Below are 27,779 nucleotides of genomic sequence, written 5' to 3' on the forward strand. Positions count from 1 at the left end.
AGGTCAACTCACGTGCACCCCAAGGTCACCTCACGTGTGCCCCACGTCACCTTGCCCTCCATTCTTGAGTTGTTCTCTCCAGGCTCCTCTGTGAGGCTCGGCCTGGGTGAGATGTCCATATGCAGGAGCAAGTCCCCAGCGTTGTGCTCAGAGCCGTGTGCTCCAGAAGAGTTTGGGTTTGTGGGAACACTGTCACCGAGGCCCGTGCTGCGTGAGTCACCTCCAGGGTGAGGTGTGTTACAAAGTTGACAGCCCCATGACAGCCGGGGGATGTGCCCTTTGTTTTTTCAATAGCCTATTGTGTTCCCAAAAGGGTTTCGGGTGTTTGAGAAAAGGATGGGGAAATTAAGTAAAGCGGTGTTTGCTAGATTGGGGTGAGAGTGGACGAAACACAAACCAGAATGCCCGCTTTTGTGCTCGGAGATCCCGGGAGGTCACACGCCTGGCCCACGGCGCAGCTGGCCCATCCTGGCTTTGGACTGCTGTGACCCTGGAACCCAGCTCTGGCTGCTCTGGTTTCTCCCAGAAGTGTATTTCACCACGTGTCATTTAAGTATACCTGCCTGAATCATGTTTTTCTCACTTGAACTTTTGGTCAGTGTTAAATGGAGCAGGGTAGCCATCCCGGGCTGGGTCTTGGCAGAGACCACGGCTGGAGAGGGTTAATAGACCTTTGCAGAAGCAGAACAGCCTGGTGAGGGCAGCGTCTGCATAGTGGGCACCTTCCTCCATCCTGTGTGGTGGCAAAGCCAGGGTCCTTCCCAGAAGGTTGTTTGGGTTCGTTTTACCTGAGGGACAGGTGGAATACTGAAGCCTTGTCATGGTTCAAACCAGGTGTGTCAAATGCCACCTCGATGCCACCTCGACTAAAGGAACGCCACTGAGAATGGGAAAAGTGGCAGCTTCTACCTGGAGCAGGAGTTTCCCTTCAAGGCACTCAGGGAGTGGTTAATTCAGGAAGACCTTGGAGTGGGGTGTTGAGAAGGGATGTGGGGTGCAGAGGGGAGCAGAGCAGAACAAGACTGAGGCCACGTTTGCTCGTCGTTCACATGGGCAGGTGGAGTGTGAGGGGCCAGGCAGGTGCAGAGGAGGAGGTGGCCTGAGGGGCCATGTCAGGGGGTGTTTGCAGGTGCACAGGGTACTGTAGAGGGCTGTCCCTGTCCTTGAGAGGTATGGATTGTGCGCTTCTGTGGGGAGCCTGCTCCCTGAGATGCCCGAGAGAGCTGGAGCCAGACGTGGGAGTGTGTGGAGACTGAGGTTGGCTCATGCCTGTTTCCCCCCCCGCAGCACATGGAGGCAGCTGCTCAGCAGCCTCTGGGCCCCTGCTGAAGAGGAGCCACTCCTTCCCTCCGCCTTCCATGCACAGAGAGGCCTCGGACAAGCTTGGGAAGTCCCAGGCAGTTGACCCTGACTCTTCGGCCCCACAAGGTAAAGAACCACCGCCCCTGCTCAGCCGGCATGGCTGACGGACTCTCTGTGTCTGAGGGGTGGGCCGAGCCGCCCCGGCACCCACTGTTGTCTTCCTGTGCATCCCAAGGAGGTGGGCGCTCTGAGCTTGGTGCGATTTGTAAACAGAGGAGAGCCTGCACCTGCAGTTGTGCTGGACGGTTGGGCGTTGGTGGGTGTCTTGCTGCCCTGAAGGTTCCAGTGCATTCCTCCACGGTGCTGCACGTCACTGACACCACCAGGCTGGCCAAGCAGCCTGCACCCATGTCCGCAATGCTTCGCCTGCTGGGGTCCTGCATCCGCCCTCCTCCCCCTCCTGCCACCACAGCCAGCCCCCTCCCCAGCACCCCCTTCTCCTTTGCTGGGCCAACCCCAGCACATATGACAAGCTTGGTCTGTCCCCTCGGCCATCATGCGGTTTCCAGCCTAACACTGCTCAGAGGTGCCAGCTGCTGCTGCTTCCTTGTTCCCCTGCCTCAGTCTCTGCTTTGCTTTACTCGTTGAGTCTCAGGTGCAGTTGTCACCGTGCCCTCTTGTCACCAGTCATCATATGATGCTCTCTTCCTTTCCCCTTCCTTCCTCGCCCTGCAGACATGCAGGGGCCTCTGCCGACCCCTCTGGGTGCTTCGGGCAGACACCTAGCACCTGCGTGTGCAGCCGCAGCTGGGCTGCTGGGCCCCTGGGCCCGAGGCGGTGGTGTGGGCAATGCCCAAAGTCCATGACGCCCACACCTGGCAGTGCAGCCACGACCCCACCGCAAACTTGCTTGCTGGGCGTCACTCCTAATCTTGCTGTTCGTCATTGGCGGGTGAGTGACAAGCTTCATCACCTCCTGGTGCGTTCGATGGCTGTCCGGGCTTCCCTCTCAGAATTGTCTGATCATATTCTTAGCCCATTTTCTGCAGGGTTCCTGGAGTTTGTTTTGTTGATTTGCATTAATTCTTTATATGCTCTAGAGAGAAATCCCTCATCAGTTTTAATCGTTGCAAATATCTTCTCCCTTGTTCATCTGTCAGAAAAAACTGCGGTGGGACCTTCATTGAACACGGATCCTGGATGCCTGTTGAAAAGCAGCCACTTGGCCCCTGGTGGCTTGTGTTCGGGACTTTTTCCTCGCTCCAGGGTCCTGGGTGCACCCGCTGCACTCTTCCACACGGAGGCTGCTCGCCTGCAGTCCCTGCTGCAGCGTGGGCGGCATGTGTGCGGAGGGGACTCACCTCTGCTCACTCTGTGCAGTGAGAACGGGCCCAGCGCCACCAGGGAGCAGTCTTTATTTCTCTTGCTTTTTTGGCACCGTCTTCTTTCGGTATGAAGTTACTGAATCTGTGCGGTTTGTTTTTTTTTTAAGTAACAGCTTTTCTGAGCTATAATTCACACACCGTGAAGTTCGTTCACCCTTTGAGAATGATTTTCAGCAGCAGACCCCTCATCCCCAGTTTCACTTTCCAGTGTTCCAGTTACCCAAAGTCAGCCATGGCCTGAAAATACTACATGGAAAGTTCCAGAAATAAGCAGTTCGTAACTTTTAAATTGTAACTACTACCTACCCCTTAGTCACTTAGTAGCTGTCTCCGTTACCAGTCCTACGGCACAGTAAGGCGTTTTGAGAGAGAGAGAGAGAGAGAGAGAGAGAGAGAGAGAGAGCGAGCATCCGCCTAACTTTTGCTGCAGTGTGTTGTTATAATTGTTTTATTTCATTATTGGTTATTGTTGCTGATCTCTTACTGTGCCTAATTGATAAATTAAACTTCATCATAGGTATGTATGAGTAGGAAAAATAGTGTGCGTAGGGTTTTGGTGGGTGTTTCAAGCACCCACTGGGGGTCTCGGAACATGTCCCCCGTGGATAAGGGGGCTACTGTATTCGCAAAATTGTGCATCAATCACTAATTCGAGAACATTTTCATCACCCAATAAAGAAACCCCTTCCCATTAGCAGTCACTCTCCTTTGCCTCAGCCCCTCCCAGCCCCTGGAAAGAAGCGATTTTACTTTCTGTCCCGACGGATTTGCCTGTTCTGGACATTTCATTACTTGGATCTATTTTTAAGGTATCTTTCGTGTTCTTTTGGTACATTTGCCTGTTTTTTCTCTAATACCAAGTTGCTTTTTATTTTCATTGACTTTTTATGGTTGTGTAATATGAGCATCGAGTATGCCTATCGTAAGTGGACAGTTTCATGAATTTTCATAAACTGAACTCCCTGTGAAGCCAGGTAAAGAAGCATAAGGAAATCGGCCACTCTGAACACCCGTTCATGCTCCTGCCATAACAGGAGGCGCAATATTTTGGTTGTAAAACTCACCACCCGCCAGTGCTTACCCAGTGTCCTGACCTCCGGCAGTGCGGACTGGACTTGCCTGTCCCTGTGCAGAAGTGGCGCGCGTGGCGGGAGCTCTTGCTCAGCATCATGTTTGTGAAATCCACGTGAACATCGTGTGTAGCATATTCTCTCCTTCTCATTGCAGGGTCCTACTTTATTGTGTGACCACACTGCACCTCTGCATCCATTGAACTTACGTGTATGACACACATGTGTCACCCGTTTAGCCTGGGAGACACTGCGTCGTGGTTTTCCGTGCACTGGTACCAGTTATGCTCCACCGGCCTGGTAAGACCATCTGCCTGCTCCAAACCTGTGCTCTCCACACGCAGCCACTAGCCCCGCGCGGCTGTCTGCACACTCGCAGGCACGTGAGAGTGTGCGTGCTTCCTCCGTCTTCCTCGTGTCGGCCCTTCTGGTGGCTGTGCCCCGGAACCGTGCGGCGGCTTTAATTCTGTCTCTGACCAGCGAGGCCGAGCACTCTCGTTTCCACGGGGACAGCATTTTTTGTCTTTTGCCCAGTTTTCTCTGAGGTTATCTTTTGTTTTCTCATTAGTAGTAGAAGTTCTTTGTTTGATGTGTGTATTAAAACCACTTTCTACTCACTTTTCACTCTTAATGGTGTCTTTTGATGAACAGAAGTTTTAAAATTCTGTAGGGCCCATTTTATTGGATTTTTTCTTCTGCGGTCACTATACCCTGTGTTCTGCTGAGGGATCTGTCTGTGAGAGTTCACGCTCTACCCTGCATATTGCCCACCCAGAGCTTATTCTTTTGCAGAGGAGATACATCGTTTTCTGTGTGGCTGTCCAGTTGATCCACTGTATTTAAAAGTAGATTGAGCAAGTTTTCTCAACTGAAAGAAGCTTAAACAACAACAGAAAATGTTAGCAATCTACATATAATAAAATTTTAACAAAAATTATCCAATTCCATGAATTTATACAGTAAACATTCATACAAGCACATAGTTACTTTTCCTCTTGTCCACTTAGATAATGCTCCTTTTTTTTTTTTGACCTGTAAGGGGATCACAACCCTCAGCCTGGTGTTGTCAGCACCACGCTCAGCCACTGAGCGCACCGGCCATCCCTATATAGGATCGGAACCCGCAGCCTCAGCGCAACCAGCGCCGCACTCTCCCAAGTGAGCCACGGGGCCAGCCCAGATAATGCACTTTTTTTTTTTTTTTTTTAAAAGATGACCAGTAAGGGGATCTCAACCCTTGGCTTGGTGTTGTCAGCACCACGCTCAGCCAGTGAGCAAACCGGCCATCCCTATATAGGATCCGAACCCGGGGCCTTGGTGTTATCAGCACCGCACTCTACCGAGTGAGCCACGGGCTGGCCCAGATAATGCACTTTTAAAGGACATGTTTCTGGCAAAAATCATAGATTCTCAATATTTTAAGTTTTATAAACCATGCGATCATAATAACAGCATTCTATAGAAATTTTAAATCTCTAATTTACATGTATTTTATCACTGGGAGTATGGTTAGATTTTCTTTTTAAAATAGATATTGGTATTATAAGACCTTGGCTTATTAATTATAATTGATAAATTTTAATAATAAAAATAATAATATAAAATGTAGCACATACTATTATATGTCGTATAATGTAACAATAGTAAAATAAATTAATTCTGTGAATACCCAGTATGTCAGCATGGACAAAAATATTTATTAATTGGTACATTATTTTACACATTTTTTTTTTTTAAAGATGACCGGTAAGGGGATCTTAACCCTTTACTTGGTGTTGTCAGCACCACACTCAGCCAGTGAGCGAACCGGCCATCCGTATATGGGATCCGAACCCGGGGCCTTGGTGTTATCAGCACCGCACTCTACCGAGTGAGCCACGGGCTGGCCCAGATAATGCACTTTTAAAGGACATGTTTCTGGCAAAAATCATAGATTCTCAATATTTTAAGTTTTATAAACCATGTGATCATAATAACAGCATTCTATAGAAATTTTAAATCTCTAATTTACATGTATTTTATCACTGGGAGTATGGTTAGATTTTCTTTTTAAAATAGATATTGGTATTATAAGACCTTGGCTTATTAATTATAATTGATAAATTTTAATAATAAAAATAATAATATAAAATGTAGCACATACTATTATATGTCGTATAATGTAACAATAGTAAAATAAATTAATTCTGTGAATACCCAGTATGTCAGCATGGACAAAAATATTTATTAATTGGTACATTATTTTACACATTTTTTTTTTTTAAAGATGACCGGTAAGGGGATCTTAACCCTTTACTTGGTGTTGTCAGCACCACACTCAACCAGTGAGCGAACCGGCCATCCCTATATAGGGATCCAAACCCTTGGCCTTGGTGTCATCAGCACCACACTCTCCCGAGTGAGCCGCAGGCCGGTCCCATATTTTACACATTTCAAAATCTTATTAAGATGATAAGAAAATAGCGACCCAGATTTAAGTATTTTCCTGTTAGTTATAACCTTTAAAAAGTTGGTGGTGATTGGTCTCCGTGGTTCCTGGCAATAAACCCCATTGCTCGTCACCTTCTGGCACAGCCGCTCCTCAGTAACGTTATCAAACCACACACCGACCAGGGCTTGCGCACCCGCCGCGTCCCCACTGCCTCCCCTCACTCTTCTCTTCACCTGCTGGTTCTCAAACGAGCACCTTCTGGAAGCCACCTGGTTCAGGCCCCTTTGAAGGGCCAGGCCCTCGTGGGAAGTGCCCTCTCCCCGTGCAGCTGTGGGAACACCTGACCTCGGGTCAGCTGCCCTGGGCACACTCCAGTGGCTTTCGTTCTAAAACTGGCCATTCCCATCATGTAAATTTCTGTAAAGTTCTGATGCCAGCTTTCTGTGACTGCCTGAGCTGCTTTAAATCAACAGTTGTAGGTTCTTAAACTTTACTTTTTAGCTACGTGCTTTACCGAAAGACAGGTTGTGGCTATTGCACCTTGACGCACTCCTGCACGGCTGCTGTAAGGAGCAGCTCCCCGGAAAGTTGGCTCCCTGCCCCAGAGGAAGCACTGACCTTCAGGCCATAGACTGGTTTCAGATTTAGGGTTTTTTTTTTTTTAAATAATAGGACTTTATTGAATCCTAAGTGACACACAATGACGTGTACCAAGCTTGAACGTACAGCTCCATGAATTCTCATGAGCGCCCGCTCCAGTGTGACATCATGGGTCAGAGTGAGCCTGCCTGCCATTTCCACAGGCCACTCCTCCATGGGGTCTGCGCGTCTACAGCTCTGGCACTGGCTCCGCCAGAGCTTCCCGTGAAGGGGCATGCTCCTGTGCCTGGCGCCTTTTGCGTGGAGGCGTCCTGTTGATACCCACCTGTGTTGCATGTACCCACGGATTGTTGTCTTTGCAGCTCGTCTTTGCCCTCTTGTTGATGCCATGTGCTGGGCAGAACAGCCCTGAGGAATGGGTATCATGGGTTCTACCTTTCAGACGAGGAAACCACAGCTTAGGGAAGTCACTTGCACACACAGCACTTACATGCTGGGCTGGATGCAACCCAGATGTGTGCAACTGAGAGCTCACATCCTTTGTCAGAACCCATAGCACCTGGCCTGGAGACAGGGACGGGCTGAGCTGGGCATTACATGGCAGATCATGAGAGGGAAGCAGTGACATGGCCCTGCCCGTGAGAGACTCGAGTCTTGTCTGCTGGGATCTGTGGTGATGCTCAGGGTGCGCTCGGCCTGCCTGCGGGGGTGTCTGCACCTGTGTCCTGAGTCTCCTTTCTGTTTGTAGGGGGCCCAGCATGTGCCAATTCAGACCTGGGGATGGCGTGTGACCGTGCCAGGGTCTTCCTGCAGCCAGATGAGTACCCCAGGCACCCTGCGGCCAGCAAGGTGGGTCCTTGCCTCTGCCCTTGCCCTGCCCCGTGGGTGCTGCCCTGTCCTTTGCTTGCTCATGCTCCAGGGGCATCACCTGGTGTCTGCTGTGGGTGGACGTGGGGCTTGGTCTAGCTTCGCCACCAGGGCCTGTGTGCCCAGGTCTGCAGAGTCACTCGCGCCCCAACCACGTCTCTTCTGATCATCTTTGTTCTTCTCAAGTCCAAGAGAAACGTGGTTGTTGAAGAGGTCCCCTCTATGGTCTTCCACTACTCAGAGAGCCACTTGGATAAGACTGTCACCAGCAGGAAGACAGACGCCATCTTCAGATCCGCCAAGAAGGACCTGCTCACCCTGATGAAGCTGGACGTGAGTGCGCACTGCTCTGGAGGGCGGCGCCTGCTTCCTCCTTTCCTCCTCTTTCAGGCTGTGTGTCCCAGGTGTGGGGGGCCCGAGGGGCGAGGGCAGGCTGGTGCGTGAGTGGCTGTGCGGCCTGTACACCACGGGGGCCTTGCCGGCACTCTCACCTGCTGCCTTCCTGGCCGTCTGTGCACTGTGGCTGGGTGGTGCCCTCCCTCCACCGGGCGCCCGCAGGTGGCAGGCAACTTGTGCCTGTGGCACCTCCTGTGGTCTCCCCTCGGCCAAGTCAAGTGGTTCTGCACACTCTTTTTTTTTTCTCGTGACCATTAAGGGGGGATCGCAACGCTTGGCTTGGTGTCGTCCGCACTGCGCTCAGCCAGTGAGCGCACCGGCCGTCTCTATGTAGGATCTGAACCCGCGGCTGGAGCGCCGCACTCTCCCGAGTGAGCTACGGGGTCGGCCCGGTTCTGCACACTCTTGAGATCACCGGGCGCTCTTCGTCACACGTGCGATTTTTATTTATGCTTTTGTTCCTCACATTTCAAAATATTTGAATACCTCCTATACAGCAGACAGGAAGACACATTTGTGTTCATTTAATGAGTACCAAGGAAACCGCCACATCATGGAAATAGACTAAGCAGCCACCGAAAGCCACCACGTGTCCCCCACCCTGGGAACCACTGCCATGCGCCAGTGTGTGTGCCCTGGGCACCTGGTGTGATTCCACCTGCTGCTGGACTCTGTCCTCATGAGTGACTGCCACGTGCTCACTGGGCTGCTTGTGAGTCTCCAAGCCCAGGGTTCCGCTGTGCAGACGCACTGTGCCTTGTCCCTCCGTTGTCCCCGCTGTGGGTGGATGCCTGGGTGTGTCCCCACTGTGCACAGGGCTGCGATGAGCACCCACTCGTGTGTGCTCATTGCTGCGTGTCTACACCCGTCCTTGGCGTGGGGCAGTCCCAGCTGACGCTCCCTGGAGCTGATGAGAGCTCCGTGGCTCTGTTGTCCGTGCCAGCTGTTGGGATCTTTTAACTTTCCAGTCTCAGGCAAGTGTAGTGGTGATGTGCAGCTCTGGGCTTTCATTTGGCTTTCCGTGGTCAGGTGAGGTGGGCCACCTGCCGCAGCTGGTTGCTTCGCTTGCCTTTTGGGTCCCTTCTTGTGAAGTGCTGGTTCAAACCTGCTGCCTGTTGTCTGTTGGGGTCTGTTTTTCCCATTGATGTTTAGGGTCTCTTTGCACTTTCTGGGGAGCAGCCGTTTGTTGGTTGTGGGTCTTGCACATCATCTGCTCTCAGACCTGCCTTTGTTGCCTCCTGAGTGGTGTCTCTGGTGCACAGGAGTTCCTAATTACAGTGTAAAACTTACTGATCTTTTCCTTTATAGTCAGTGTTTTTTGTGCTTCGTTTAAAAACACTTTCTTGTTCTGATATCATAAATATTCTTTCTACATTGTTGTCTAAAAGCTTTAATTATTTTTCACTTTCTTAGGTTTTCACAGACAGAACTAATTCTTGTGTATGATACAAAGAAGGACTCGGGTTGGGCATACGTTTTACTCACGGAAGCCGAGCGGCCCAGCACCCTTGTTGGAAAGCCCATCCTTCCCTTGGTCTGCCACCCTCTGCTGCAAGCCCCGTCTCCTGGGCCCTTGGCTCCTGCACCGCATCCGTGCAGCTCTGAGCTGGGCCGGCCTCACAGGCCACCACCTCACACCCTCCCCAGCTCTCAGGAGATTTTCTTTCTAGTCCTCTGTTTGGGAAGAAAGCGTTTTCTTGAAGTTTTTGCCATCTGCATCCACTACACAGCATGGGACAGCGTCTCAACAGGGTCAGCCTTCAGGTCAAAGTTGGGGGATAAGGGAGGGACAAAACGGTCACCTCTCACTGTCCGGTCATCCCTGAGGCCTCGATACCCCTCCTTGCAGTCCGCCCACTGCTGTGTGGTTTCTGGAGTCCTCTGATAGTGGCATAGTCAGAGGGAGAGTGTGCTCCCTGCGGTGGCCTTCATGCCTGGAGGGCTTTCCTTCTGCTAGGGCGAGTTCCAGGTCGGCACCGCCCTGGCTTCCAGCATGGCCTGAGAAGTTGCAGGCTGGCCTCTCCTCCTCTGAAAATAACTCTTCCCCCTGCTGTTTTTAAAATATTTTCTTTGTCTTTGCAGTTCTACCATGATAGAGCTGGGTGTGGGTTTGTTTTTATTCATCTTGTGCAGAACTCACTGGGCTTCCTTCGCCTGTCCACGCACAGCCTGAGCCCATCCGCCCTCCCCTCTGAGGCCGAGGACCACACGTCTTCATTCTGAGAGCCGGGCCTTCTTCTGTATTTTCCATTTAAAAAGTCTTCTTGCACTTGGGTATAGATGTTCTCATTTAAGTTCACAGATTCTCTTCTACAGCGTCTAATCTGGTGTTAACCTGTGCATCGAGTTCTTAAATTTGGTTATTTTATAGTTCTAGTTTCTACTATTTTTTTAATCTGCTGTCACTACCGAAGTGTTTCCAGTTTGCCAAGTTACCCCCTCGGGTCTCCTGCTTTCTCTCTCCCGCTGGTTCACGCTCCTAGTGTCTTACCTCTCACTGGGCCCTGTTATCTTTGATAACTGTACGCTTTGATAGTGTATGTTATGTATGGCACTTGAGTACTTGTGTTTGGCCATTGTATGGGACCTAGAATGACATTATTTTCCTGCAGAAGGGATTTTTGTCTTCTTTTGCTAGAAGTCTGGAATTGTAGCAATTTGGGATCAGTTATATTCAAGACAAGGCTTGAGGTTTTCCCAGCTGGACTTCAGAATTTCTCAGTTATGCTTGAATTTCTTTTTGGTTCGATTTAATCCAGCAGTGAAGTTTTCATATTATTTTGGCATGGCATTTTCTCAGTTTCACTTTAGTAATTTTAATCAAACTGATTTTTATTTTTAGTATTCAATGACTGGTTCACCTGGAGTCTGTATTTTATTTTTCTCACTATGGGAAGCTTCAAGCATGTGGGAAGCTGTGGGCATAGTGCTGTGAGCTCCCTCGGGTCTTTCCCAGCCTCGCCATCAGCAGGTCACTGCTCGTGACCCCCCACAACTCTGCCTGAAGATTTCCAAACACCGTGTCATTTCACATTACTCCTCTCTAAAGGCTAAGGACCCCATTTTGAGACATAAGCACAGCATCATCCTCGCGGCTGAAATGTCCACCTGGCTGCAGTCACAGCTTCTACTGCGTCATGGATGGTCCTCAGTAGTCCCTGTTGTGACTGTTGTGTACAACTCGGGGTCTGAGTCCACACATCGCCTTTGGTTGGTATGTTTCTCGAACCTCTCTTTTAAAACAACTTTTTGTCATGGAAATATCCAAATACATGCCAAATAGGTAGAATAACAGGACGAGGGAGAGGGCCATCCAGCGCAGTGACGCCCACTCACAGCGCGTCTCGCCTCACCTGCGGCCTCCCGCGCGCCCCGCCCTGGAAGCAAACTCCATCGTCATCGTGTGTCACTAGTAAATATTTCAGTGCTGAGCTCTAAAAGACGAGGGCATTTTAACACATAAACACAGCAGCATTATCACTCCTGGAAACGTAATAATAATTCTTGTATCCTCAGCTGTTCGGTCATGATCCGTATTCCAGCCACTCACCAGGGGCACAGTGATGCTGAGGCCCGTGCCACGCTGCTGTCTGTGCCCTCTGTGCCCCTTCTCTCGAGGCCCCGGCTGACTTTTTTCTTGCCGCTCCTTCGATGGAGGAGGCTGTGCTCCTCTCGTGGCTGTTGCCTGCAGCCTGGTGGTGGGAGCTGGGCCAGGTCAGACCCTCCTCCGCCTCCCGGCCACTCCCGCCCTCCTGTCCCACACAGCCAGACTGCAGGTGTCCTGCCCTTCCATCAGGAGGCTGTGATGTCGGTTCCTCCCCTCAGGGAACGTCAGCAGCCTTCAGTGCCCAGGGCGTAGGTCCCTTCACCATCAGGGTTTGGGAGGTTTAAATTAGTGATTTGTCCCCTGTCATCTCCGTAGTCGAGCAGGGAGCTTCTTCCTGTGCATGTTTCACTGTGACTATGAGCTGTGGGTGTGAGCATGCCCCAGCGCCTTTGCGGCCACGTCCTCATGGGACCCTGCTTTGCCTCTGCAGGCGCGTCCTTAGGGACACCTGCTTTGCCTGTGTTTGGCCTCTGGGGCCTCCCTGGTGCTTTGGACACCTCCCGGTCCTCCCAAGAGCTTCCTAGACTCCAGGCTCATGCCAGCCTGGCACGCGTCATCTGCAGGCACTAGTTTTGTAGGTGGTATGGAAAGGAGTCGCAGTTAGTGTCCTTGCTAGTTACGAGTTATGCCAGTGCCGTTTGTGAAATAAACCACCCTCCCTCCCTCACATGAAATCCTCTCTCTCTCGCACATAAATTCACAGAAATGTTGCTATCTGTTTCTGCCTTTCCTGTGCTCTGTTCCTGTGTCACATCACCAGCTTGACATCGGGGCTGTGCAGCGTGAGCTGGTGTCTGCCCATGTTGGGGACAGTCCTTGGAGCAGCTCCTGCGCAGCCTCCGTTCTTTGCTCCTCCGTTCAGCTCGTCTCTTCGTGCTCCCTTTCTCGAAAGCTGCTCTGTTTTTTCAGGACCCGTCCCTGCTGGATGGCCGAGTGGTGCTTCTCCATGTCCCCGCAGGCACTGTGGTGTCAAGACAGGGAGACCAGGTGAGCAAAAGGCCTCGATCCTGAGGAAGTGGTCACTGGGACTGCCCGGCACTTGCAGGAGTACCGGAGGAGGGGAGGCACTGGATGCCAGGCCAGGGAGGTCTGCCAGCAGTAGTCACCAGGCCTCTGGGCCCCATCTGAGACCCTGCCCCAGACAGCCCTTTCTGCTCACGTCAGAGAGTTGGGGAAGGGTGAGCAGATTTGGGAGGAGGTCATACGGTGGACGCAGGTCAGTTGGGTTTCGTGGGACACATTTGCAAGCATGGGGCTGAAACGTGTGTGATGTGTGCTGGGCAGCAGAGACATGGGGCCCGGTGTTGGCGCCACTCAGGCAGGACTTGTCAGCTCTGTGGGGAGCGGAGGAGGTGCCCTCAGAGGCCTGGCCGCAGCATGGAGCACAGGATTTTAAGGGAAAGAGGTTGTCTTGGCTTCTGTGGGAATGTTGGCCCGACAGGTATTTGTGTGGAACAGAGAAGCAGGAGGTGCCAGGAGGGAAGGTGCGTGACTCATGGACCTACGAAAGGCAAATTTCCTGTGATTGGTGATGAAGTAATAAAACCGTAGATGCTGCTAGAACGTTTCTAGCTAAAATCTGTGCCGAGGGCTAGTGATGTCCACACAGTACGCAAAGAGGCAAAAACAGGCAGAGAAGCTTGTCACTGCCCTTGTGTGTGGCTTCGTGGGGCCCAGCCGAGCCCAGCAGTGCTATCCACATGCCGGGGCCATCACTACCTGGGCCTGGGCTCACATGACATCCCCGGTCACTGCCCAGTGCAGCTCCTGCCACCAAGTCACTGCCTCTCTGGTTTTGTCAGGGCGTCAGCATCCTCTTCGTGGCCTCGGGGCTGCTGCATGTGTACCAGCGGAAGATCGACAGCCAGGAGGATACCTGCCTGTTCGTCACACACCCTGGGGAGGTGGTGGGCCAGCTGGCGGTGCTCACGGGCGAGTCCCTTGTCTTCATCATCAAGGCCAACAGAGACTGCCGCTTCCTGTCCATCTCCAAAGCCCACTTCTACGAGTGAGTTCTGTGCGGGCCAGGGCCCTGGCACACCCCCACCCCTCCCCTGCCCACTCTGACCCATCCCTGAGGCATGTGTGATGGGGCTACCGTGAGGCAGCTGCCTGGTGCCTCCTGCACTCCTGCTCTCTGTCCTGCCCTCGGTGTGTCACCTGGGTCCCTGAGGACTTTGCAGTGCAAGACCAGGCCCAGCGCTTCTCCGGCGTGGGCTTTGTGAGCTCCTGCTACAACTTGGCCCACACTACATGGTGTTAAGATGCAGGCCCTCGTCCACGCTCCCTTCCCAGTCAGTCGGCGGGACCTCTGTCTGGCCCTCAGACATCTGCTCGGTGCTGCCACCTCCCTGGTCCACTCCCCGCATCGCGGGCACATGAGTCAGTTCCATAGCTTCCCAACGCAGCTCAGCAGGGCCCAGCTTGAGCGGCAGTGCCAGTGCCAGTGCCACGGTCATCCTGCCCACCAGCCTGGGCTCACGCTTTGGGAAGCAGGTGGTGGGTGTGAAAGATGCTCTGCCTGGGCCGTGCCCCATGAACTCGTCCTCCTTAGGACAGGGTGAGTCAGTGTCATCTTCTGGGCACCGGCTAGAAGACCTTTGTCAACCCAACCCCAGCCCATAGATCCCAGATTCTGCCCTCCATGCCCAGAGATGTCCTCATCTTGCCTGTGGGGACCTGGCCACATCCCTTGTTGGCCCATGGTCAGGAAGGCCACCTGGCAGTGAGGCCGCTTGTCCCTCAGGCCCGGTGGCACCAGATGGGTTAAAAACTACCTTTAAGTCTGCCTTGCTGCGGGTTAGGGTCTGTCAGGGTCCAGAATTTCCCTGGAGCCAGGAGTTCAGTTCAGGATTCCTCCAGCCTCCCATCCATTGGCTCCAGTCGAGCAGCGCCTTTATGTAGTTTTTCTTGGAAGGCCTCTGCCTCCTAGGCCAGATGCCTGCTGTGATCTCAGAGCTCTTTGCCTGAGAGGTCAGGCAGATGAAGAGGAGAGGTCAGGGTTCGAAGGTCAGTGGAAGCAAGGAGCTTAACAAGGGGTCGCAGCCACATGCGTGTCCAGAGGGGTGCTGCCAGCTGTCCAAGGTGGTGGCCTCAGCCGAGCAGGATGGCTCCACACTGAGCTCTGCTCCGGCCTAGGCCAGCTGAGTAGGGCGGCAGGGCCAGGCACTGTGGGGAAGGGCCCCCTGCACAGCCTCTGTCTCCCAAGATTGGCCTAGCTAGCCCTAGCCTGGTGCTCTGATGCCACGTCCTCCAATACCCACAGGCTGCTTGGGGTCAGGACCTCATTCTGCAGATGAGAAAACTGAGGCTCAGAGAGGCGGTAACTTACTTGCCCGGCTCCCTCCACCAGCAAGGGGGCCACCAGATGGAGCAGCGTCCATCTTCCTCCTGAGCCACATGGATCTGCCCATCTCTGAGATGCAGACCACACTCCCAGCCCACTGCCCTCGGCTCCTGAGGCACTACTGTGTGCACCAGAGGTGCTCAGGAAGGATGGCCGGGACTCTGGGCAGGCGCCTCCTCTTGCCTCATGTGGCCTTGACATGATCAGTTTCCTGTTTACCCACGTGCCTGCGTCTGCATCTGTGCATGTGAGAGTCCCGGCTGTAGATACCTAGGTCATGCCTCCTGGTCCTCGTGATCGAGCAGCTGTCTTGCCATCTCGCTGGGGCATTGGGGTCTCCACCAGCTCATGTGCAAAGTGGAGCTTCCGCCTGTCCCACCGGCTCCTGCTACCGCTTTCCTCTAAATAAATGATGGCTCCGTCAGCCCGCTGCTCGGCCGAGGCCTGGAGTTGCCTGGCTCTGGCTCTCCTAGGCCCAGTCCAGGCCAACAGCAGCCCGTGAGCTGAGTCCCCTGCTGCTGAGCTTGCCCTCTGCAGTCTGTCCCCATGCACAGCCACCGGGAGATGATGAGCTTGTGGTGGTCAGTGCCCACAGCCACCCACCGAGGACAGACTCTGCGCCCTTCAGGCTCAGGGCCGGGTGTCGTTTCTCAGCCACTCCCTCCGCCCACGTTGGAGATCTCCAGGCTCTCACTGCTTTCAGCACTCACAGCCCGAGTGCATGTTTCCTGCCCAGCGGCGTGTGCAATCCCACTGCCGGGACCCAAGCCTTATCTCTGTCCTGTGCTCAGGGGGCGCTCGTGGGGTGGGCAATGCAGGAAGGAGGGCTCTCCAGGCTCTCCAAAGCCACTGGCCATGGGACACAGGGTGGGCAGAGCTGTCCACGATGGAGCAGGCCGCTGACCAGGTGCCATGCTTTGGCAGCCCTTGGCCAGTGGTCTTCTCACCTCCCTCAAAGAGGGCAGCACGGCTCCTGTTTGACGGGTGGATGTTGTGGGTCCTGGCTCCTTTCAAGTGCTGTGATCCTGAGTGGAGCAGCAGGACCAGCAGAACCCGGGTTAGGATGTAGCGGGGGGGGCCTGGAGTGACTCTTGGCTCCCTTGGCAGAATCATGCAGAAGCAGCCTACTGTTGTCCTGGGTGTCGCGCACACCGTGGTGCAGAGGATGTCCTCCTTTGTGCGGCAGATTGACTTTGCTCTGGACTGGGTGGAGGTGGAGGCCGGACATGCAATATACAGGTGAGGCCTGCGGGCATGGTGTGGGACATGCAGGTGAGGCCCACAGGCGTCCTTCTCTCACTCTGGACCCTGTGCTGCAGTGGCTGTGAAAACAGTGCAGCTAACGCACGAGTGAGGGACAGGCTTCCTCAGCCACACCCCTGAGGTTCTCTAAGAAGTGTCATTTGTCAGCCTCCAGGGCTCTGCACACACTTGTGCACACTCACACATACGTGTTTTCATGGCATCCTTCCTTCACAACGACCCACAAGTGCCACGTTAGAAACAGCACTGAGGTACTTGCGTGCTGGGTGCCCTGCGGAGCCGGCTGCCCTAGCTCCACGTCACAGCATGTCCTCACATGTCTGAGAGGCTGCGTTCCGCATCATACTCCCCCAGGTCACAGGCAGGACTGGGTGGCAGCTATCAGTTTTTATGATGTTAAAAATTAAAACTAAGGAGATTTTACAATATTTATCTATTTAAAACTAACAATAAACTCATACGTGTTAAAATAAGTATTTTTAAACGAAAAATAACTGTATTTTTCAAAACAAAAACAAATTTAGCAAGAAGACTCCATTCTTTTATTTTTTTGCATCCTGAGGTCCAGTTGGCCATTGGGAAGCAGGGGCTGGGGCTGGGGCGCTGTGCTGAGGGCCTCCAGGGCTTGTGTATGTGTTGCAGGCAGGGGGACAAGTCCGACTGCACATACATCGTCCTCAGCGGCCGGCTGCGCTCTGTGGTCCGGAAGAGCGATGGGAAGAAGCGCCTGGCGGGGGAGTGTGGCTGCGGAGACCTCATTGGCGTGGTAGGCATGGGGCTCCCTGCTGCCTGCCACTCCTGCTCGCTGCGTCTCTCCTGGGTGACATCTTGGGTGACCTCCTGCATGTGGCCTGTCCAGTTACCTGGGCCTTGGGGGAAAGCCCTTGAAGCGACCTGAAGGAGTCCACGCTGAGCCTGAGGCCCGGCCTCTGCTGGGTGGGCTGCTGAGCACCTGTCGCTGGCTCCGGGCACCCATCCCTGGTTTCCATGCGCACTTGTTCCCGGCCTAGGCTGTAGCCCTGGTGGGCAGGTAGCGGCAGCAGTCATCTCCCAAAGGGCTCCAGGGAGAGCAGCTGGCGGCTGATCCAGGCCTCTTAGGGCCATCGGCACCAGCGCATTCCTCCATGAGAGCTGCAGCTGACCAGCCACAAGACGCCACAGCCCGGGACGTTTGCTAACTTGTTTAAAGTTTTAAAGCAATGTGTTGGGAAGCCCCAGGGGTCTTCTGGGTGGCTCCCTGAGGCTAGAGGTGCCTCAGCAGGTGTGTGTTGAGGGCCGTTTTTTCCTACCCTGTCCCAGCGCTCACAAGAGCTCTGGGCCAGTGTCTTCCACTTCAGAGCCTGGGACCTCAGGTGGTGGTGCTATGTGCAGCCTGGTGGCTCCAGCTGCCGTCTTCTAGGTGAAAATTTGCACACCCAACAAGATGCCTCAGTACCCAACAACAGGGCTTCTACAGGCTCCAGGTGACATTTCACTTGGGCTCTGTCGTGGGAGGGCTGGACTCTTCTCCGAAGGCACTTTTTTCTGAGTATTCAGGCTGCCCTTGTGACAGCCTGTGGTGGCCAGCGCCTGCACTGGGATCTGTCTGGGCTGCGGGGCACATTTTTCGCTTCAGCACGTTCTGATGGCACAACCATCTGTTCTGCCAGAAGCTCCCTGGCTGCTTCCACTGTGTGGAGTAGAGGGCTTTGCTGCCGTGCTGCCGTTGCCCTCTGGACAGGTGCAGCTGACGTGGCCCTCCTGGGCCTATGGCCTGAGCACTGAGGCCCCAGCAGCTCGCTCTTCTTCCTCAGGTGGAAACGCTGACCCACCAGGCCAGGGCAACCACAGTGCACGCTATTCGGGACTCAGAACTGGCCAAGCTGCCGGCCGGAGCCCTGACGGCCATCAAGCGCAGGTATCCGCAGGTAAGGGGGGTGCAGGGCTCTTGTTCCAAGCTATGCCTGAAGTTCAGGTGACAACTCAGTCTCAGTGCAGATGAAGACAACCTGGAGCAGGCAGGTTGGATGCCTTTGAAGAAAGTGACAGAACAGAGCGTGGTTTAGGCAGAGCGAGGCTTCCTCGCTGGGTGTGGCTCAGGAGAGGTGGAATTGGAACCCGAAGGGGGCAGGCAGTGGTGAGCAGTCCCAGCAGCAGGGCGAGGGGAGTTTGTGCTTCGTCTCAGGGCCGGGGCTGCAGCTGGTTTTCCTGGTGGTCCTCTCTACTTGCAGTAACTGATGTAGCTGCTCAGAGGAACGAGCCCCTAGCAAGGGGGAAAGGACCAGTTGTAGTGGCTCTGAAGGCGTAGGTTTGTTCGACCTTCAGCCAGCACATGATGCACATGTCCCAGAAATGCTTCCATTCTGCAGCAGATGGGAAGGTGGGGGAGGGCGTGGCCCCTGGCACTTCCCAGGCCTCTCCCAGGCCACCCCCGCCCTGTGCAGACCTCCTGAGGCTTACCACAGGATGGCCGGCTCCCTCCCCTCCCGACACTCCTCCCAGGGGTGACCCAGACTCCGGTCTCTGAGGGCTTCTGACAAGGGTGACGACCAAGGGTGCTGTAGGTGCCCATTGAAGTCCCAGGAGAGCCTGGCAGAGCCTGCGAGTGCTGGCCCTGCCCGTGGATGGCAGGCCACACAGCCTGAGGGGTGCAGCTGCAGGGCATGTGGATGGGCAGACAGGGCTGCTCTTCCTCCACCTGCTTGGCTCAGGCCTGTGATCCGCCTGTGGGACCCCAGGGTGTTGCCACAGCCCGGAGGGCAGGGCCTCACCTCTGGCCAGCAGCTTCTAGGTGGGCTGTGTGAGTGGGGCCCACGGCCAAGGGGCTGGCACCCCTACGTGGTTCTCTGCAGGGTCGTCGTGAGCCAACCACACCAAGGAGGGGATGACTGCTCTCCTGGAGGGAGACACGCTCTGTGAGTTGTGCCAGCAGTGGCCTTGCGACCCCATTTTGTGACCCCACGTGCCAGTACTGGAGCTCTGAGGGCAGAGGCCAGCCGTGCTCCCCCACCCTGGTGGGACCATGGTCCACTCGTGTCCACTGCCGTGGATCCAGAAACCTTCCCATCTCTTGTCTCCACCCCCCAGTCTCACTGTCTCCTGCCTTCTGGGAAGGTCTTTCTCACACCAGACCATACTGCCCACGTCCAGCTGGCGCCGACACCCACGCTGACCACCAGGGACTGTGCTGGGTCTTACTTCTCCTCTGTGGGCAAGTTGAGCAGCAGCCCCAGGTGTGGTGTGAGCTGCGGAGGGGTCTCCTTGTCACACCGCAGGTCACCACTGGGCTGACTGACAGGACGCAGCCCACAGCAGGCGGCCAGCCAGCCTTGCCCCAGGACCCTCCAGCACAGGAAGCTCCACGGTGGGGCTGCTCCCAGTCAGCCCCTTGCCCTCAAACACCACTTTCCAACCCCCGTCTATTCTCGGATTTTGAATGAGTGAAATAATGCAGGCTGCAGTGTCTTGTGTGTGGCTTCTTTTGCTTGGCGTGGTATTTCAGAGACCCGTGTGGTTTTATCATTGCTGCAGTCTTTTTATTGCCAAGGGGCATTTTGTTGTGACCACAACCTTTTATCCATTCTCCTGTTAATGGATATTTGGGTTGTTTCCAGTTAAGGGCTGTTAGGAGTAAGGCTCCTAAAAACGTTCTTGCACAAATGTTTTCATGGACAGACTTCATTTCCCTTGTGGAGTACCCCTCAGTGGAGCTGAGGGGTCATCAGGTGGATGTAAGCTGTCCCAGCGCCACCTGCTCTGTCCGTGCCACTGCTCCGCAGAGCTGCCCACACTCAGTGGTCTCTTCTGGTCTCTCTGGATATTAGCCATTCTTTTGGGAAGGAAATGATTTCTCATTGTGATTTAAATTTGCATTTCCCAGATGACTAAAGATGGTGTGTACCTTTTCATGTCTATTTTGAAACAATATCACTTGATGTCAAAATAATCATTTAAAAAACTGCTCTAACTTAGAATTACTATTGATTTTTGTTGTTGTTGTTGTTGTGACCGGTAAGGGGATCGCAACCCTTGGCTAGGTGTCGCCCGCACCGCGCTCAGCCAGTGAGCGCACCAGCCATCCCTATATAGGACCCGAACCCGCAGCGGGAGCGCTGCTGCGCTCCCAGCACCGCACTCTCCCGAGTGAGCCACGGGGTCGGCCCTACTATTGATTTTTAATTGTGAAAATTACACTATGGTTATGTTTTGAAGAGTTCTTACCTTCTAGACATGCAAATTCAAGTATTAATAGGTAAAACGCTGTGATTGTATGTGAAGTAAGATTACTGGAGCTGAGTGAGGGCAGAGCCCAGTCCACCTGCTCTTCCTTCTAATTTGTGTGTTTTTCAAATTCTCCATAAGAAAATGCAGTTTTTAAAAATTAGCCCTAATTAACAGTTTGATGCTAGATTAGTTGCATATAAACCAGACTCCCTTTTAGCTTCTGTTTTGGACTCCTCTGCTCAAACTGTGTTTTGTCTCATATCCTCAAATTTGGATGCTTTCCTTGGCTTCCTCCACGGATCTTTGACTCTAGGCTCCAGGGGATATTAAGCTGGCGGGTGGCCCACATTGGCCACCAGGGACTGAGGACATCTGTGCTCTGACAGCTGCTTCTACCTCGCAGTCCTCTCAGCAGGGACACTGCACTCTGGGGCGGTGGAGGGTCCGAAAGCAGACCTGAGGGGAAGGCGTGGGGCAGCATGAGGAGAGAGGCCCCTGGGCCGACCCTCTGTGCCTTCCGCCTGCTCTCCTGGACGACGCAGGTTTTACTGCAGCGGGCAGCAGCTTCTCTTTTCAGACGATCCTGTGCTGCAGCTAGAGGCAGTGGCAGTTACACTGCCTGTACACTCCTCTGTCGTCTTGTAAACCTTAGCGATCAAAACACATTTAACTCACTTTATTTCTATATGAAAGCCTTTAAAAGAAATTGTAACAATTTGTATTTGTCAATTAAAAATACATTTTAAGAAGTAAATTGCAGATATTTTGAAATACTTCAGTTTACAACTCTAAAAATTTAATGTTAATGCAATCAAAAATAACGTTATTATATCTAAAAATGTAGTGATTTCTGGATATCATCCAACCCCCAGCCCATGTCCCCAGCTCTCTCCTGGAGCAGGGTTGTCCACTCAGGCAGACAGCATCTGGCCAAGATGAGGTCTCAGCTGTGGGGAGGCCACGCCAGCCTGTCCTTGTCCTGCCTCTTTGGTCATGGTGCTTCCTCTGGTGGTGTCTGCTTGCCCCTGGACTTGAGAGCAAGAGGTGGACTGGGCTCAAGGTCCCAGAGGACATGCCCCTCACGTGTCTGTCCTGCCACGGTCGCCCTGGGCTGGGTGATCACCTTGTCCCCTCAGAGTCAAGTCCCACCTTCCCGGCAATCAGAAAGGTGGTGGCTTGGCCCACGCAGGCCCCCTCTAGAGCCCACAGCAACCCGCAGTTTATGGCAAGTGAAAAAGCAGGCACAGGGTTAGGGTTAAGTCTGTCATTTCCTGAGCATCACTGTGGAGCTTTTAATCCCCAGCCTTTCGTGGTTTGAAATGCATAGTTTGGGGACCACTCTTCCTTTTCTGCCCCCAGGTGGTGACTCGCTTGATCCATCTCTTGGGTGAGAAGATCCTGGGCAGCCTCCAACAGGGACCTGTGACAGGTGGGTCACCCCAGGCAGCCGTGTGGGAGTCCTGCCCTTCCTGGAGCCCCACCCACCCCAGCCCACATCCCTACCCCAGAACCCCTCCCCACCCTGGAGCCCAGTCCTGCACCAGAGCTTCACCTGGCCTTGGAGGGAAGATGAGACATAGAAACCAGAGCAGAAGCACTGGGGCAGCTTGGGGCGTTGGGCCGTGGGGCTGCCCAACCCTCAAGAAAGGCCCCAGAGCACCCAACAGGGGCACCTCTGGGCAGGGTAGGGTAGAGAGAGTACTTCGATTTTGGCAGTGCCAGAAGAATTTTGCTAAGATATGTCTCAGTGTGTGCAGCATTGGAGGGAAGGTCTGCTGCATGTGAAAAGAAGAAATGTGATAGACCTCCCCTGTTTTTGTCAGCTGATTAGAAAGAAGAAACGGGTTGAAACTTCTGGGAAAAGATGCTGTAGGAATGGATCTGAGTCAGCCCTAGTGGGATCGTTAGAGAACGCAGTGTCTGTCCTGTGATAAGCATGAATAAGCAGAACTCTGATGTTACTGTTTCACTCCAGGGCCTCCTTGCTGTTTCGTGAGCACTGCCCTCTCCTGCCTCCTGCCTCTGTGCCCACTGTTTCCTCTGCCTGAGCACCCCTCAAGAAAGCCAGCTGCCTCCACATGTCCTGCACCCACATTCTTGGCACAGCCTCCCTGACCTCCCTGCCCACCGCCGGTGCCCTCAGTTCCCCTTTTCTGCTTCATTTTCTCCTCTGCTCTTGTCACCCCAACACATCACACAGCCTTCCCAGTTAGCTCATCTGTGGCCTCTCCTGCACTGACACATGAGCTGCATGAGGGCAGGAGACTGTTGTTCACAGCTGTGACGTTGTGTGCAATATAGAATGTGTATTGAAGGAACAAATCGGTGGACAAAAATGGTGTGTGCAGCCCTAAGGCAGGGTGATCTTTTTAATTTGATTACATCTGCAAAACCCAATTTCCAAGTAAGGTCACATTCTGAAGTTCAAGGTGGAAATGGAACTTGGGGAGACATTGTTTAACGCTTGATGTATCTCTTTAAATTTTACTTTGAACCTTCCTGAACTGTTACATTGAAGTGAGTTTCTTGTAGAAAGCGTGTACTTGGGTTGTGTTTTTGTCATTCCTTTTGTCTTTATCTTTTAACCTGTGTGTTTAGACCCTTTATATTTAATGTAATTATTCTGTTAGGCTTTATGTCTGCTATTTTATTATGTTTTTGTTTCCCACTCCCCACTTTTACTTTTAGTATTACTCTATTTTTTCTTTCCTGTCTTCTTTTAGGTTAGCTGAACTTTTTTGAGTATTCCACTTTCATTTACCAGCTGTGGTTTCCATTACGTCTCTTCATAGAATATTTTCAGGGGTTGCCGTGGGATTACAGTATCCATACTTATCCTCATCTACTGACATCAACGTTTTATCACCTTAAGTGGAACCTGGAAACCTCATCACCGTTCAGGTCGCTTTATTCTCCCCGTTTATGACACGATTGTCCTAACTGTTCCCTCTGTGTACACTGAAGGCCCCTTGGATGGTGTCGTAACTTTTGCTTTCAGCCATCAGACATAATTTTTAACTCAAGAGGACAGTCTACGGCATCTTCCCGACAGTTCCCATTTCTGCTGCTCTTCCTTCACTCCTGGCATCTCAAGCGTCCCCCTGTGTCATCTCCGAAGGCTGTCCTGTAGCAGTTCTTTCAGAGAAGGTCTGATGGCCACCAGTTCTCGCAGTTCTCCATCTGAGAACGTCTCTGCTTCACCTTCATCCTGAAGCACGTCTTTGCTGGGTGTGTAATTCTGACTGGACAGCTCTCATATGTCAGCACTTGAAAAATGTGCCCCTTCCTTTTGGACTGCATGGCTTCTGATGAAAGTCCAGATATTCAAGTTATTCTCAAGTAGGTAATGCGTTGTTTCTCTGGTGGTGTTCAAAAATGTTTTTCTTTGGGGCCAGCCCGTGGCTCACTTGGGAGAGTGTGGTGATGATAACACCAAGGCCATGGGTTCGGATCCCTGTATAGGGATGGCTGGTTAGCTCTTCGGTTAGAACGTGGTGCTTGATAGTACCCAGGTCCAGGGTTCTGTCCCTGTACCAGCCAGCCACTAAAACAAAAAGAAAGAGATAAAGTCCAAGAAAGAGCCACACAAAGCTGACAATAGAATCCCCCTTCGGAGCCAGCTCGCTGGCTTAGTTGGTTAGAACTTAGCCTTATAACACTGAGGTCATAAGTTTGGATCCCCATACCGGCCAGCTGCCAAAAAAACACCCAAAACCAAAAAAGAATCCCCCTTTGTTTCACCTGAGATGGAGGGCTCTGACAGCTGAGAGGAAGGGAATACACCAAGGAAAAGCTGCAGTAAAAGCAAGTAAAAACTAGACCAAGACGGAGAGATGTTTGGACCTGCATTCAGGACGGGGGAGGCGATTCTTCATCTCTTTCTGTGCAGTGGTTCTTCTGATTGTGTTTTTCAAAATTGTTTGTTTGTTTGTAATGTGGATATTATTTCCTCCTCATTATAAAAGTGGCAGGCATTCCCCTTAGCACTGGGAAGCGGCAGGACGGCTAGGTGTCTGGGGAGGAGCCGCCACTGCTGGGCTAAGCGGGGAAGGTGACCTGAGGCTGGGGCTCAGCGGCTCTTGGGAAGGTGGCCTTGGCGGTGGCCAGCTTGGGGTTCCAAGGAGGACCACTGGGGCTCTCGAGACCTTCAGGACAGATAGACTGGAGGCCGGATAGAATGGTGTCTAGGGCCCAGACTGGGGGCGGTGGGGACTGGAGCTTCGTAGGCCCACGGAGCAGCCATGCCAAGCTCTGGTCTGGCAGGTGGGCTTTGTGCAAGCGAGGCTGGTCCCAGTGGAAGGAGCACAGGTGGTTGGGACGGCACCAGATCCAAGAGGAAAATAGCAACAGATTCTACTTTGCTCCGTTTTCTGGTCCATCATCGTGCAGTTTTTTTTTTACAGAAAAGTTGAGTGGCTTATAAAGAAAATGCCAGAGAGAACGGAGCTCGCAGGGTGTGTTGTTAAGAGGTGGACACCCCCTTTCCTAGCTGCTGCGGGCACCGCTGCGTCCCCCTTTTCTCGCACAGGTGTCTTTGCGCACAGGTGTCTTTGCACACACACATCAGGCGGGGCGCTTTGTGGGACAACTGTTGCAGGTGTTCACTCCAGGGCCCGGGCCTCCTGCCAGGGGCTAGTGAGCCCCACGGCCAACACCACCCAGCCTGGGCTCTAGGCCCGTCCCTTGGACAGCTCCCGCTCCTGAGCGCTCGTCCCTGCTCTGTGGCCCGAGGGGTGGATGTCCTCCTCCCCATCTCAGGTGTCGCTTGGGCACAGCTGCATGGCAGCAGCTGGGTGCTGTTCTGTGAGCCTCTGGGAGTGCGGCTCTGGGCTCTGCAGCCTCGTAGCCCAGGCAAGCAGAGGACACTGAGTGCTTCACAGTCTTTGCACAGCACCCATCCACTCCACTCGCTGGGGGAAGCACCCGCTGGGGCTGGCCGTGCACTGGGCGCCGACTGGGAGCAGCGGCCACACTGAGAGGAGCCCTTTCCCAGAGCTCGTATCAGCAGACGGGTGGCCCAGGAGAGGGTGGGGAGGAGCAGGGGCAGCGAGTTGCTGTGGGCAGTCAGGGGGCCTCACTGAGAGGTCGGGACCTGCGGGGCCAGGGAGGGGTCCGTGGGGCGTGTGAGGGGAGGTCACCAGTGGGAGCCACCTGAGGCTCTCAGGGACCAGATGGGCGGCTGCAGGCTTTGGCCTGTCGTGCATGGGGAGGGGGTGCTGGAGGGCTCTGAGCAGAAGAGGGATCGAGTCTGACTGGGGTGTTGAGGTCTGTTCTGGACACTGTGCAGAGAAGCCTTCTCTGGAGGAAGCGACTGGGACCCAGAGGCTGGGTGCTGGTGGCCTGGGGCCTGTTTGCTGATGATGGGTGTGGACTGTGGACAGGCGAGCACGTGGTGGGTTGGCTGGGAAGGCTGCAGCTGGGGTTTCAGGCGCTGTTTTGCAACTCGAATGTCACTTGGGGTAATGAGTAGGCAACCTCTGTTTATCTACACTTCTGTCTGTGGATTGATATGGGCACCTTAGTTTTGAATGTTTATTTAATAATGGAATTATATTTATAAAGTATTCCATAGCCTTTTTTATTCTACAGTATATCATAAAGATGTGTTTTATTCTTTTTGATAGCTATGTGGTCAATCATCGATTTCCCCCGTTAACAGGCATCTGTTGTCTTCAGCTCTTGTACACAATGCTGCAGTGAACACTGTGTACCTATCCCTCTGTGATTGCAGATTTTTTTCTGCTGGTCACTGTTTGCAGCAAGTGACCAGCTCTTCAGCCCACAGGGGCCCTGCACTCAATCAGGAACTGCCATGTCTGCTGGTTTCTGGAAACCACCTCACCAGGGGCGAGGAGAGCAGATCAGAAACGAAGCATCTTAGAGGAGCTGGGACCCCCCCATGTACCCTCTAGGGAGATGGGGGAGGAGAGCACAGGGCGGGTGGGCAGTGGGTGGTCGGGCGAGGAGGAAAGCTGACAGCGTGCACAGGCCAGAGGAGAACCTGGCTGGCAGGACTGTGGCCAGCAGCATGGCGGTCAGCAGGAGCGGCGAGGCCGTCCCCTCAGCCACCTCTGTGAAAGCAGGAAACGCCACTTGCCAAGAAGTGACTTTGTTATTGGAAGTAACTTCCAGTGGCAAAGGGACCCATCTCTGTCTTTGCTGCCGTGCTGGCTGGGGGGCCCCACAGCCCAGGTGAGGGCTCCAGGAGGAGCTCCCAGCCGTCTCGGTGCGCCCCTTTGTGGCACCCTAGGAGGCCCGTGGTCTCGGGCAGAGGAAGGCTCTCCCTCCTTGACTTCCCCTCACAGGCTCGGGTCTGCTGGTGTCTCCCCAGGTCTGCCCCCAACCGCTCCCAGCCTTCCTGTGGGTTGGTCTGTGCCTCCCTTGCTTTCTGGAAACCCCACGCACGTAAGAGAATAAGGGCACGTCCGTGGGTCTTCCAAGCGCTGTGTTCGCTGTCCTCCAGTGAGTGGTGGCAGGACTGCAGAGGCCTGGCTCAGGGGAGGAACCCTCTCCTCTGGCAGAATGTCTTCCCGTGTGAGCTCACTCTGGGCCTCATGTTCTTTCCTACATTTTGTTTGCCCCCTGAGTCACCATGGCTCAGTGGGTCAGGATGAGTCCACCCCCTTGGTCAGCACCCGGAGCTCACCAGTGCTGGTGTGCGGAATCCAAGGGCATGCGGGTGTGCTCTGACAGTCACTGTGCCGAGATGTCGTCTGCAGACACCCGGGCTAGACCCTCCACAGCCCAGCCCCCCTGCCTGATCCTTGGCCCTGTGCTCTGCAGGTCACCCGTTTGGGCTGCATGCGGAGGGCAGCAAGTGAGACATAGGGAACCCAGCCGGCAACCTGTCCACGGTGGCGGCGATGCCAGTGTCCGAGGACGTGCCCCTCACTGCCTTCACCCTGGAGCTCGAGCACGCCCTCAGTGCCATTGGTAAGCCTGCCACAACAGCTACACCCGCCACTGCCCCTGCCCCCACCCTTTCAGGCCAACCTTTGTGGCACACAGTGTCTGGGATTTTAAAAAGTGACCACTCCTGCTCAGCTGCCCTGGACTGAGGGACTGTGAGCCTGGGGGAGGCTCTGCTCTGAGGGGGCTCTCCACATTGAGCCCACAACTCTGGGAATGTCAGGGTCTCAAGGGTCTGGAAGGGGCACTGTGCTGCGAGGAGCAGCCTGGAGACATGTCAGCGACCCTCCTGTGGCCTCCCTGCAGGACGTCCTGAGGTGAAGAGCTCTCCTGTAGCTGGGGACACTCCAGGGTCCAGAGTGCTAGGGACCTAGGGAGGTCCCTCTGTGCACAGACCCCC

The 27,779-nt window shown here is 53.8% G+C and overlaps 1 protein-coding gene across 1 annotated transcript in view; it reads left to right on the forward strand.

The window, feature by feature from the left end:
- Window positions 1-27,779, forward strand: part of PNPLA7 (patatin like phospholipase domain containing 7) — a 74,646-nt gene that overhangs the window by 20,556 nt on the left and 26,311 nt on the right. Inside the window, 14 exon segments of the mRNA XM_063082551.1 lie at window positions 1,288-1,428; window positions 2,038-2,142; window positions 2,185-2,254; window positions 2,569-2,752; window positions 3,997-4,057; window positions 7,537-7,637; window positions 7,842-7,988; window positions 12,568-12,645; window positions 13,461-13,666; window positions 16,112-16,243; window positions 16,910-17,033; window positions 18,061-18,174; window positions 21,830-21,899; window positions 27,254-27,403. Of these exon segments, the coding sequence (XP_062938621.1) occupies window positions 1,288-1,428; window positions 2,038-2,142; window positions 2,185-2,254; window positions 2,569-2,752; window positions 3,997-4,057; window positions 7,537-7,637; window positions 7,842-7,988; window positions 12,568-12,645; window positions 13,461-13,666; window positions 16,112-16,243; window positions 16,910-17,033; window positions 18,061-18,174; window positions 21,830-21,899; window positions 27,254-27,403 (1,683 nt within the window).

The sequence above is a fragment of the Cynocephalus volans genome, chromosome 17, assembly GCF_027409185.1.
Source record: "Cynocephalus volans isolate mCynVol1 chromosome 17, mCynVol1.pri, whole genome shotgun sequence".
NCBI lineage: Eukaryota > Metazoa > Chordata > Mammalia > Dermoptera > Cynocephalidae > Cynocephalus > Cynocephalus volans.